This window comes from Prosopis cineraria, unplaced genomic scaffold (assembly GCF_029017545.1).
Source record: "Prosopis cineraria cultivar Desert tree isolate PC_DT_omini unplaced genomic scaffold, ASM2901754v1 PC852, whole genome shotgun sequence".
Taxonomy (NCBI): domain Eukaryota; kingdom Viridiplantae; phylum Streptophyta; class Magnoliopsida; order Fabales; family Fabaceae; genus Prosopis; species Prosopis cineraria.
This window is the reverse complement of record NW_026556177.1, coordinates 3,652-15,980: the sequence shown is the minus strand read 5'-3', so window position 1 is coordinate 15,980 and position 12,329 is coordinate 3,652. Positions and strand designations below refer to the sequence as shown.

Below are 12,329 nucleotides of genomic sequence, written 5' to 3'. Positions count from 1 at the left end.
GGGGAGAGAAGCTCCCTCCAATTTGAAAGAGAAGCTTTAGAGGAGAGAGGAAAGAAAATTTTAAAAATTTTTTCTCCCCCCTCCTAACCAAAGGAGGGGAGGGGAGAGCCAGAGAGGCTCCCCTCATTCTAACCAAATGAGGGGAGAGGAGCCCCTCCTTTTTCTTATTTTTCTCTTAATCAAACACACCCTTAATTAATGATATATTGTATGTATAATTTTTTGTGAAGACTTTGCCTTCTTGTCATTAAAAAAAAAAAATTGTTTGTCTTAAAAAGGTAAAAATCATGTTATTGTTATTTGAAACTTATATGACTTTTTTCTGCTTCAGGATAATTATTATTTTATTCACATTTTTTAGTTTAATAATGCATTGCAAAACAAATATTAATTTAAAAAATGCCCCCAATTCCAGACCCGAGTTAGACAGTTGGAGCAAGATGTCGAGCAACAGTGTGTGTTTGGATAAGGATTATAATCGATTTTTTGGATAAAAAAAATTAATTTTCCACTTTATTACCCAAACATTAATTTCCCAAAAATCGATTCTTTATTAAAGCAGCAAGATTCACCTTCTGCGTCTTTTGTTACAAAATTATATGGAAAAATTTTAAAAAAAGTCCCAAAAAAATTGCAAGAAAAGTACAAAATTTAATAAAAACAAAATCAAACTCTCTCTTCTTTCTTTTTTTTTTCAGTAAAATTCAAATTTTGAATCTTCAAAAAATTTATAAGCACAAGTTCGTATCAACCATCATCCTCTACTTAACATTCACTATAAAACTAATTTAAATAAAATATTAATTGATAGAGGATATGTTGCCAACATTTCTATGCAGTGCTTAACATCTTCGATAAATATAGCTTATATTCATGATGTCATTAGAGATCAACTTATACATTATTATCTTTATTAATTATTATAAAATTGATGTTTGGTATTTAAGAATTAAATATTTTTTCTTTTTTAAATTTATTTGAATTAAGATATATTGAGTAATTGAGTTATTCATTTACGTAAATTAAAATTATTGATATTAATATAATTTAATTTTTTATAATTAGTCAAATATATAATTTAAATAATATATTTTACTTTTTAATTATTAGATACAAATTTATTAATAATTTAATTTTAAAATGTAACGTCCTTAATGGTAATTTATGCTATTAAAATTAATTCTGAATAAATTATCTAAACATCTTCAATCCTATTAAAATTAATTTAAAAAAAATAATATCCTAATAGATTGCATTATAACTAGGGGTGATTATTCGGTTGGTTCAATTTTAATTTCTTTAAAACCGATCGACTGAATTATATAAAAAATTTGGATCAAATTGAATAAAATACATAACCAAACCGAATTTTAATGATTCAATTTGATCAGTCTATTTGATTTATGAGCTTTGATTTGGGTCTATGAAATTTAATAGTTTATATATTCTTCTATCCAATTTTTTTCCCTTGATGTTGAAGACCCAACAAAAAAATAACAATCTTATACTATAATTTATGAAAAAATTAATAAGATTCAGTCTTGTACTAAAAACTAAATTATAGAAATAAAAAATTAATATATCACATTAAATCAAAAAAATACTATTACTGCAAGTAGTATAAAGATGTTTCTTATTCATTTAGATGAAAGTTTATTCACATTTTCAAAAATATGAAAGGAAAAATGTGGATAATTTAGTTGGTTTGGTTTATTTGATTTTTGAATTTCCAGACCGAATCGAACCGATCAACCAAAATTTTCATTAAAAGAAAAACAAATCGAACTGAAAAACCGAACGGACCGAATCAAATAAACAAAATTCTATTTGATTCAGTTCGATTTTCAGTTTCGATTCGATTTTGCTCACCCCTAGTTATAACATAATCAATTATGATTAAAATCTATCATTTAATCAATTATTTTTATAATCCATTATGTCCGATTGAAATCCAAACGAGTAGTAAGTCATGTCCTATTAAGTGAAGTTAACTATATAGATTGCATGTCATTTTGATTTATCAACAATCATGTATTTCTGTATATTGTTAATCCAAAGATATCATTTAATAACTCTTCTAAATGTTTTCTTTTATTTTTTCCTACCCCTCTTCACAATACTCGAGACTATATATTTAACTATTCCTATGGGTGTCTCACACAATATTTTTTGTACATGTTTATATTATCTCAGATAATTTTTTATTATCTACTCATCAATACATGTCATGCTCACTTCTTCTTGTATGTGTTTATTAGCATGTTTTATATTTTTATGTACATTTACACATTCCTCTCAACATAATTATCTTTGATATTCTAAATTTTTACTTTTATTGTCCTTTTAAAATCTAAAATTTATTATCATATAACATTATTGAACTGATATTTTTTGTTTGAAATTTATTAAGTACCTGCCCATCACAAGTAAAAAATAGCTCATGTGACCTCCCTCCATTTAAACAAAAGGAGAATAATAGAATGATAACAGACAGGGTTGGCCTGAGTCCTGGGAAGACCAAAAGCGGCCCTATGGGGTGTTCCACTTTAGGCCCCATGTGGCTGCATCCACAACTTTCTTTGCTAGTTTTTCCCCCTAGTTTTAATCATAAACAGGATAAAAAACTAATATGTAGATTTTTTTTCTTTCAAATTTGATTCTGATCTATGTACTTTATTTTATTTTAACTAGGATTTTATAGTTTGATTGATTAAATGTGTCAATCCTTGAAAGTTAAAGTGAAATTAACAAATTTTATAAAATTATATAATTTTAATTAATTACAGATTTTTCATAACTCAAAATTTATGTAAATAGGTCATGTCTTTTAAATAATTTGTATACATATAAAATTTTTATAAAAATGAAAAATCGTACCAAATCAAATTTTCTTCTTCTTCTTGACCTAGAGTGTTAAAATAATTTTTTCATGAAATTTAAAACTGATTTTGTTTTGAGAAATTTAATCATTTATTAATAATTTTAACCCTGAAAATTTAGTATGTTCAATCAATTAAACTATAAGGATTTGTTTAAAATAAAATAAATTACAGGGACTAATTTACAATTTAAAACATATAAAGACTTGCAGATTAATTTTCTCTACGTAATTAATAATAATAATAACAGCCATCAAATAATAAATAATAAATATTTTAATTTGCATAATAATCTCTTTTTTTTTTCCTGCTAGAAGCTAAAACAAGCCCGAGACATGCCAAAATTGCAAATTAGATGCAAGCAGGCAGGAATAAGAAGAACGAATAGTGATGACTGATGACACACAAATTAAAAGAGAGAGTCAGCATGACATAACATGTTAGCACGGGATGAAAATGAACTGAATCAAAAGGTCATGTTGCTTTCAAGCAATCTGAACCCACAATTTCTCTATTTGTCCAACACCACCGTCAAGTTAGCGTCAACTTACAACATATAAAGCTACAAAATTTTGTTAAGAAGCTTTTGTTATGTTCCCTGCAAAATCATTCCCCACAAAAATCCTCTACATTATATACATAACTCTTGAATTTTAAAGCATGAGGAGATAACATTTACAGCAAATCATTCAAGCGTAATATAACAGTAATTTTATTTTTTGCTGCTTCATTTGAGTACCTCATATATTTAATCTAGGCTAATTTGGTTGGCAGCTTGCTAGCACTCTTTCGAAGGGCATACCTATCAAGAATTTAATTGTTGCTATCAGTGATAGAATCAGGATTAGGAAGTGCGAGATAATTTAATACTTTTTAAATAATAATTATACTATAACTAAAACAACAAAAGTGGATTGATAATCATTTTTTCTTTTGAAAAATTACATTGAATATGTTAATATAGTTTTTTATGTAAATATGTTCTTCATATTTTATCTTGATTATTAAAATATTACATGTAAAATAAGATTTTGTGTCCAAATAATTTTTTATTTAGTTCAAATAGCAGAAAATATTAAGAGTATAGGGTAAAAGTTGCAAAATTTGCATACCTTATTTGTAATTTTTTTTCAAAATGAGGGGTTTATTTGTCCACCTCAATGATTGTGTGGCTATGCAAACCAAAAATAAAATTTAATAAAACTATGGGGATCAATGATTATATTATCTCTTTTCTTAATGTATCCGATCTTACTTGAAAGATAGTAAAATACATTTTTTTAATAAAAATTTTACTGTTAACCTAGTATTTTCACACAAGAAAGGGAGACACGCACACCTATATATCTATATACAATACATGTTAATGTTGGGTTTAACTTAGGATCTCTTCTAACAAAAATGGTAATATTATTATTAGGACAATTAGTCATTAGCAAGAACATAAGAAATAATTGGTGGCCAATCTAATCATCATTATACTCGCATCCTTCCTTAGTCACATAAAATACAGAGTATATAATATTTATAATTTTGTTATCATCGTGTAATAAATAACCTGTAAGATCCATATTGATATGCATTTTTTAAAAAATTATATTTAATGATAATTCAAAAAAATTATTTATAAATAAGAATTAATAGTAAGAAAACACAAGTCACATTCTAATTTTAATAATAATCTATTTCACATTGATTCTTGTTTGTGATTAATTTTTTTTTTAGTGATCTTTGATTGTAATTCTTCCTTTCTTTTTTCTTTTTTTCATTTTAGAAAAAAGAGTCCGTTGCTGAGCTTAAAACCTCAAAGTTATCGTTTACTGCCATCTCACAAGTTACTAATTAACACGGACACATGTTGGACATGGATAATTTAGATTACATCTAGACGTTCTAATTTTTTTAAAATTTCAATTTATATATATATATTTTTTATTTTAAAAGGTTCATACTATTTAGTATTTACTTCTCATTCACACAGCTATTCGTTGTGACGATGTGTTTGTGAACCTGGATTCTAGATTTGCCTACGAACTTTTCACGAACTAGCCAGACAACAAAGTATGTTATACAATGTATTGCCTAAACCAAGTGTGATTTAATTTGGAGCAAAACAAGCCTATGGTTGAGCACCCAGTGTTGCAAATAACGCACGTACAAACAATTGTCTCGCATCAACTGGCTTTAAAAAATCTCATCGAACAATATATATATATATATATATAGATGAACCCATAACACTACTTTACAACATCAAGGAGACATAAACATATAAATATTTATATGAAGACACAGACGGAATCATAAACAATAATATAATATTTTAAACACTTGTCGTCTATTACGAGTATTTTATTCACCTATCACAATTGATGTTCCTACTGGCCTCTCCGAAGCAAACTGTTATGCTCTGAACGGATATTTTCACCGTTACGTGCGTTAGCCTCTCGGAAATTTCGACAGGTACGTCTAGAATTAGTATTATTTAATTAATTATTTAATATATGTTAAACTGTCGGCATATATAAAAGTACCTCTTTTTTTTTTTTAAAAAAAAAAATCATTTGGTCTCTCTTTGATTCTCGTTATCTAGTTTTTATAATCTTAACTTAGGTGCAATTTAATCCCTTAACCTTAATTTATGACAATGGTTCCTAAATTTTTATAAATTTAAAATATTAGTTTCTAATTTTCAAAATAACTTTAGCATTTATAATTTTATTTTTAAAATATACAGGTTAATATTTTAAATAGTTAAAACTATAAGAATTGAGTTATACTAAATTAAAGTTTCAAAATTGAGTCAAAATTATAAATATCAAATTATAATGAGTTAAATTTTAAAGATTAAATTACAATTAAATAAAAATTAAAATTATATATACAAAATATATGATTATTTTTCTCGTCAATTTTAAACGCATTTTGAAAGCATGAAATAACTCTTATCCTTTGTTCCTTTCCAGAGCGTTATTGCGTTTCATCATCATCATATATTATTATGCCTATATTTTGTTGAGAATATATAGCTTATTATAAAAAGCCCGAGAAGTAACTCAAGAAACAATCAATTGATTAACTGTAAAAATCAATCAAACAAGTGTTATGAGGGAAGATTTAGCTAAACAGGTGGATGGATTCCGTGAAATTAGCTGGCTATTTCCGAAGAATAAATATTGATCGGGAAAAGTTATATCGAGAGGTCCCCAAGGGCTAATTAATATTACTTGTGCATGACTTGAAAATTGTACTTAAATCTCGATTGGTTCAATTTCACTGCTTCTTTAAAAGTTAATATATATATATATATATATATATTTATATTTGACTCTCTTTTCATTTAAAAATTTAAGATATTTTTTAAAAAGTCAAATGTTTAAAAATATAAAATATTTTTAAATGTTTTGAAGTGTAATTATTATATTTTTTTTAAAAGTACCCTATTGGTGAATGACTTTATATTTATTGTAATATATTTAATAGGGATAAATATAAAAAAATATGATTAGTTTGAAAGTAGGTAACTATTTTATTGAGAGGTGAGATTTAATTAAAAATATTTTATATTTTTAAACATAAGGAGTAATATATAAGTTGCTTGCTGCATGCTGCTCTATATATTTCATGAATTAAAATTACACTTATTTTTTAATATTGCCTTTTGATTTGAAAGATAAAATGATAGGAAATTAGGTATTGTTCATTTTAGTAATTTGTTATTTGTTCAAAAATAATTGAAAAAACATAACTTTAAATTTTTGTATTTTGCTATTAATTTCTACACTTTTTTCAACATTTTTAATTTCTATATTTTTATTTTTTATTATAAAATTTTTTAATGAATAAAATATAGAAACTTTAAAAATACCTAAAATAACAATAAATAAAAATTTAAAAATTTAAAATATATAAAAAAAATTGTAAGAACTAATGTAAGTAAAGTATAAGAATGTGAAATTATGTTTTGTCAAAACAATTTAATAACATCTTGGTATCCTTTCAGTTCAAATGTCGTATCTTTCCGTTATCATAGTTTCTCTCCAAGCAAGAAAAAAGAGCTCACACCCTTTATTCTATTCAAAAGCACTGTTATCTTTGACCCTCTCATTATTTAGTACGTTAACATCAATATGATGATGCATGCTAGTTGATGCATAATGATTTCAACTTTCAGGATAAAATTTCCATTTCATTTCCTCAGTTACTTTACAATTTACGTTCATAAGAATAAATACTTACTTGTAAGTAGAGATAAAACTAATAATTTTTGAGTAAACAAAAATTACTCCTGCATAGTGCTGTATTTCTTGCGTTATTATTTTTCTCGAAGCATAAATTTGAAGAACTTAATTAATATATATTTTATCAATTACAAAATGAGTCATATTAAATTTTTTATATATTAAAAATATATCCACCCATTCTATCCGTAGCAATCTAATTTAAAAGGATCTCTGCTTTTTCTTTTTTTCTTTTTTACCACAATACCTTAGAGAATAGTAGTTTTTGTTACTGATAAAGTATGCTTTTTAATATATTGAAAAAATATATTTCATGAAACACGATCAAATCAGATATGTTTCTTACTAGAAAAACGAACCATATTCAAATTTTTACTTTTATTTTGATCATGAGCGTCCTCATATTGAAAAAAATCTTATTTGATATATGGTCAGGTGTTAAAGGTGATTTGCACTTTAATTCATCACATTGTAATGGACTAACCACTTCCATATCCAATTCCCATTACATGATTAAATGCTAAACACAATCATGAGATTTTTTTTTAAATATAGAGTCTAATAATTTGAGCAGACTAAGGTTATTCAAATCAAATTTAAAATATTTGAATATATAAAAAAGTTTATATAATTAAGCTCAATTCTAACACCTCAAGCTTTTGAGATTATTCGGGCTAGTTCAAATAATCAAATAGTTAAATATCATTTTATTTTATTTTTCTTTTTAGCTAATTTCAATTTTTTGACTTATTTTAATAATAAAAAATTTGAATATTTGTGCTTTGTTAATTCTGATTTGTGTTTGACTCAAAATCTTTTTAATTTATCTAACTGTCTCGAATAAGATTAAAATAAAAAAAAAGTTATAAACTTTTTTGTTCGACTTTAAAATTTTTTGAATTTGTTTGACTTCATCTATTTAGCTTTGCTTAAATTACGAGTTCTATTTTTTAAAATAGAATGTCCAACCTCTACTCATTATGTTGGGAGGTGAGTGACCCACCAACTATTCTATTAGATTCAATTTTGTTGGTCATATGTTCTTTTAAAGATTAAAGTGTATTATTATTTTTATTTTTTTAAGAGTATTAGATATTTTTATATTAATGAGTGAGATATTTTTTTTTAAAATTATTTTTCAATGGGGAGGGGACTTTTGTTTTTATAAAAAGTGATTTAACGAGGAAAATTTATTTAACCCTTTCTTCTTTTGGGTAAGGTAGAACTTGAGATTATATATATATATATATATATATATTTTAAAGAAAAAGCAGGAATCATTTTAACCAACTAACCGTGGTAACAGTGAAATATAAATTTCACGTGGAGGGTCCCGTACATGAGATATGTATCAATGAATCCTTTTCCTCAACCTCACCGTAATATTAAAAACCCAAAAAAGCGCAGAGAGACTGAGAGCGAGTGAGGCAAAGAGAGAATTATGCCCAAATGCCTTGCAATTAATAACAAGGCCCTTTCAGTCCCTTGAAAGTTGAAACCTTCGTTAACCCAGCTGTGATTTCTGAAGAGCCTCTCTCTCTCTCTCTCTCTCTCTCTCTCTCTCAACGTTTCTTAAACACATCCCTCTCCATCTTCCTCGCTCGCCATTTAGCTCACTTCTTCTGTGCCTCACAGAGGAAAGATCAGAAGAGCGAAGAACCTAGTTTCTGTTTTTCCAGATGAAGGAAGTCACTGTTGAGGCTGAAGGGTCTAAGGACACTTCGAAGCGAAGTGTGCCTCATGAAGGAAACGCCAGAGGAAAACGCGGTATGGGTTCTTCGTCGCCGGACATGCACAATACGGCCTTGAAGATTCTGAGAGCCAGGGAATCTTATAATGGCTACGATCAAGAACAAGAAAAGCCGTCCAAACTCGAACTTCTCGCCTGGTATTTGTACGAGTTTTGCTCCTATTTTGTTCAGACCGTTCTCATTCCAGTCGTTTTCCCTCTCATTATCAGCCAGCTTCAGCAGCTTCCTCCAAACTCTGCTTCAGATTGGACCAAGAGCCACCCTGGATTCTCCTGCTCCGACAAGGAGATCACTCTGTAAGTTGATTTTTCTCTCTAGATTTGGAAAATTTGACCGAAATTTCCCCCCTTGTTCTTAATTTTTTTTTCTTTCTTTCTTCCTCTTTTGTTTTTTTGGCGAAATGTGCTTCTTCTTTTTTTTGGTTTGTTTTGTCTTGCTTCTCTTGCATCTGAGAAATTTCAGACAAATGCATGAATAGTGCTTCAAAAATTTCAAAAGGGTTTCAGAGGAAACGTGTATTGTTTCTCTCAGAGCAGAAGAAAGGAAAGTTTTCGAATTTGAAGTCTGAGAGGCGTGAGAACCGTGCATAGGGTTCCATCATGGTTCGCAATCATCAAAAGCAGTGTTTTTCTTTTCCCTTTCTTTTCTCTTTTTCATATATATATATATATATATATAGTTGCTTGTTTTTTCTGGGGTGTTGCGGCCATCTCCTTTTCATACTTCACTCCCACTATACTCCACAATTAAAGATTCCTTTTTCAAGATAGAATCGGTAACCTCACGCACTTGCATCGAACTTCCACCACATTTATTAACCATTCTCTCTTTGATGTGCATACAAGCTATGCTATCTCGTGTGTCCTTAGCCACCACCAAGAGGGCAAAAAACAAAAACGAAGAAAAAAGGTCTTCCTAGGAAGTTTCAACATGTCTGTCGGATTCGGACTCAAAAGTCACCACATTTGAAATTTTTTTTACGCTTGAGATAAGTAAGACGTTGGGTTATTTAACTATCCATTAATTGCAGTTATCACATTTGAATAATATTTTACAGTGAGTGAGCTTAAACAGAAGAGTTATAGAACTGACAACGTGAATGAAACGGTCCCTCTGTATTATTATTTGTTTTCCTTCTGCAAACTAACCGTTTCACAAATATTTTACTCTAATTTTTCATTGTTTACGAATTACAACGTAAATTCAGCTATACTCTTAGGTAGAACTAGTATCATAGGTGTTGGCTATAAGATTTATTGACGGATCCCTTAGAAAAGTAAAACTCACTCCGTGATTAGAATATCATGTCCAGATTCTTTAACATAATCTTTTGAAAGTTTCTATTTGAATAGTAGTAGCATTAGTACTATGAAAGTTTGGAATTAGATGTGTATATATATGTTGTGTTTTGTGTGTTCATTGCAGTTATAGTAAGCTCACACTGAAAACCATAAGGACGAGTGGTTCAAGATTCTCGTCATTGGAGTGGACGTCAATAGGTTGGGCTACAGGTCTGGCACTGGCTGCTCCAATTCTGGGCTTCCTCTCCTTCCATCTTGATGGTCATTTTCCGGCGCTCATCACAGCAGCTGCCACCGGCGTCGGTGTTTTCTTCTGTCTCCCGGCGGGATTCTTCAAGGTCACCAAGATCTTCATCCCTTACATTGCATTCATTGTAGCTGCAAGCACAGTTGCCATTGCCTCTCACACCCACCACCTTGGCCACATGATCCGTGCCTTCACCGGACCTTCCCTTAAGAAAACGGAATTTCACATTAGACAAGGAGTCTCCGGCTGGCTCTCCCTCTGCGCCACCGCAGCTGGCAGCTTTGGTGCCGCCATCATCGCGGCCTTCACTTATCACATGCTCCGGGAACCTAAAGACCATGAGTTCATAAGCCTATGGGTAGTATCCATCTTCAGTGGCCTCATATGGCTTGTGGGGATAATCCATGCTATCACAGCCATTAACAGAACCTCAGATTCCATGATCTCGATCTCGTCAAAGTTCCATCCTTTTTCCATTTTTAAATACCCTCAAGGGATCGGAGCCATTGTCAGTGTCTTCCTGTCTTCATTCACCACCATGTGCATCTTCATCTCAGGAGTCATCTTCGTTGTTGGTGATCTCTGCATCAAACCACTTCACTTGCTTGCTTTCTGGTTGATGTACTTCTGCTTCCCTCTGGTTTCTATGCCTCTACTTCAACCTCTTCAACAAATAATCAAGGCCAGTTCAGTGAAAATGCAAATCCTGGGATTCCTCCTCTCAATCCTATCTTCTGGGTTCGCTTTCTATTTCTCTGATTCTCACTGGAAATGGAGGCACCTTCTGCTATTTGGAGCCATACAGAGCACATCAAATGGAATCCTTTATGCATTTGGAAGAGCCCTGGTTCTAGACTGTGCGCCATCAGGGAAAGAAGGAGCGTTTTCAATCTGGTTCGCTTGGATCAGGGCCGTTGGGTTGTGCGTAGGATTTGCAGTCGGGTCGAGCGTTCCAGGTCAGATTCGCGCATCGTTCGGAGCTGCATTCTGTGCTGCAATGGCGGGCATAGCTGTTCTGCTTTTCGGGAATGTTAGTGATGTCGGAGGAGCTGAAGCTGCGGGGCATGTGGTGGACGATAGAAGTGAGAGAGACACGCATGTTTCCAAGGAAGCAGCAATGCATGTTTGAAGAAACTCCATGAAATGAAGCAATAAAAAGGTTTATTCTTTATTTGCAAATGACGAAAATGGTGGTGGTGGTGGTGGTGGTGATGCATTGCGAGGTCGTGCGGGTGAAGGAGGAGGATTAATATAAGGTTTCGTTTCATGATGATTGATTAGATTGTACGTACTTAATTCGACAATTGTTGTTATTGTGAAATTATGGTTTGTGTATGCTGAGGATTTTGGGTCAGGGTCTTGTGTTTGTTTATACATTATGTTTACACATTAATCATCTCACTAAGGAGATTAGAGTGTGTTCTTTTTAATTAAATTAGTTTAGTCGTCTGAATTTAATTTACGTGATTTGAATTTCATACTTAGCATTTTATATTTTTCATTATCATAATTCAACCCTTTCCAACGAGATTCCAACCTCTCAGATCTCACATCCCTCTTATTGGAATGGTAATTTAAATTTTTTTTTCGGATAATAAATAACATTCAAGTTTAATTTACTTTTTACAACTTAAAAGGTTGTATTTTATTTTTTTGCCAAAAATTTGAAAATTTTGCAAACGAGTAAGACAATGCTAAGGATTTCATATTATTATGGGTCCTTACAATGGTTTTGTTCCTTTATCTTTTCTGGCTGATTATTTAGAAGCTACTGATATGTAATTATTTTTGTGTGTTGTGTTTGAAATATTTTATACATTAAAAAAACATAATTTAAACCAAACGGCTCCTGTAAAGAAAAATAAAAAAATGATAGTAAAATTTTTTAAATTATATAAATGATATTTTGA

The 12,329-nt window shown here is 29.9% G+C and overlaps 1 protein-coding gene across 1 annotated transcript; it reads left to right on the top strand.

Annotated features, from left to right (window-relative positions):
* Positions 1–8,533: 8,533 nt before the first annotated feature.
* LOC129298569 (uncharacterized) lies at positions 8,534–11,877 on the top strand. Its single transcript, XM_054936992.1, has 2 exons — positions 8,534–9,167; positions 10,297–11,877. Exons 1-2 carry the CDS (start codon positions 8,800–8,802, stop codon positions 11,546–11,548), a joined length of 1,620 nt encoding a protein of 539 aa, XP_054792967.1. The 5' UTR covers positions 8,534–8,799; the 3' UTR covers positions 11,549–11,877.
* The last annotated feature ends 452 nt before the right edge of the window (positions 11,878–12,329 follow it).

Bases quoted from the DNA above. Each gene is read 5' to 3' on its own strand.
- LOC129298569 (XM_054936992.1), top strand. From the start codon at position 8,800: ATGAAGGAAGTCACTGTTGAGGCTGAAGGGTCTAAGGACACTTCGAAG. The intron at 9,168-10,296 runs GTAAGTTGATTT...TGTTCATTGCAG, and splicing joins TCCGACAAGGAGATCACTCT to TTATAGTAAGCTCACACTGA.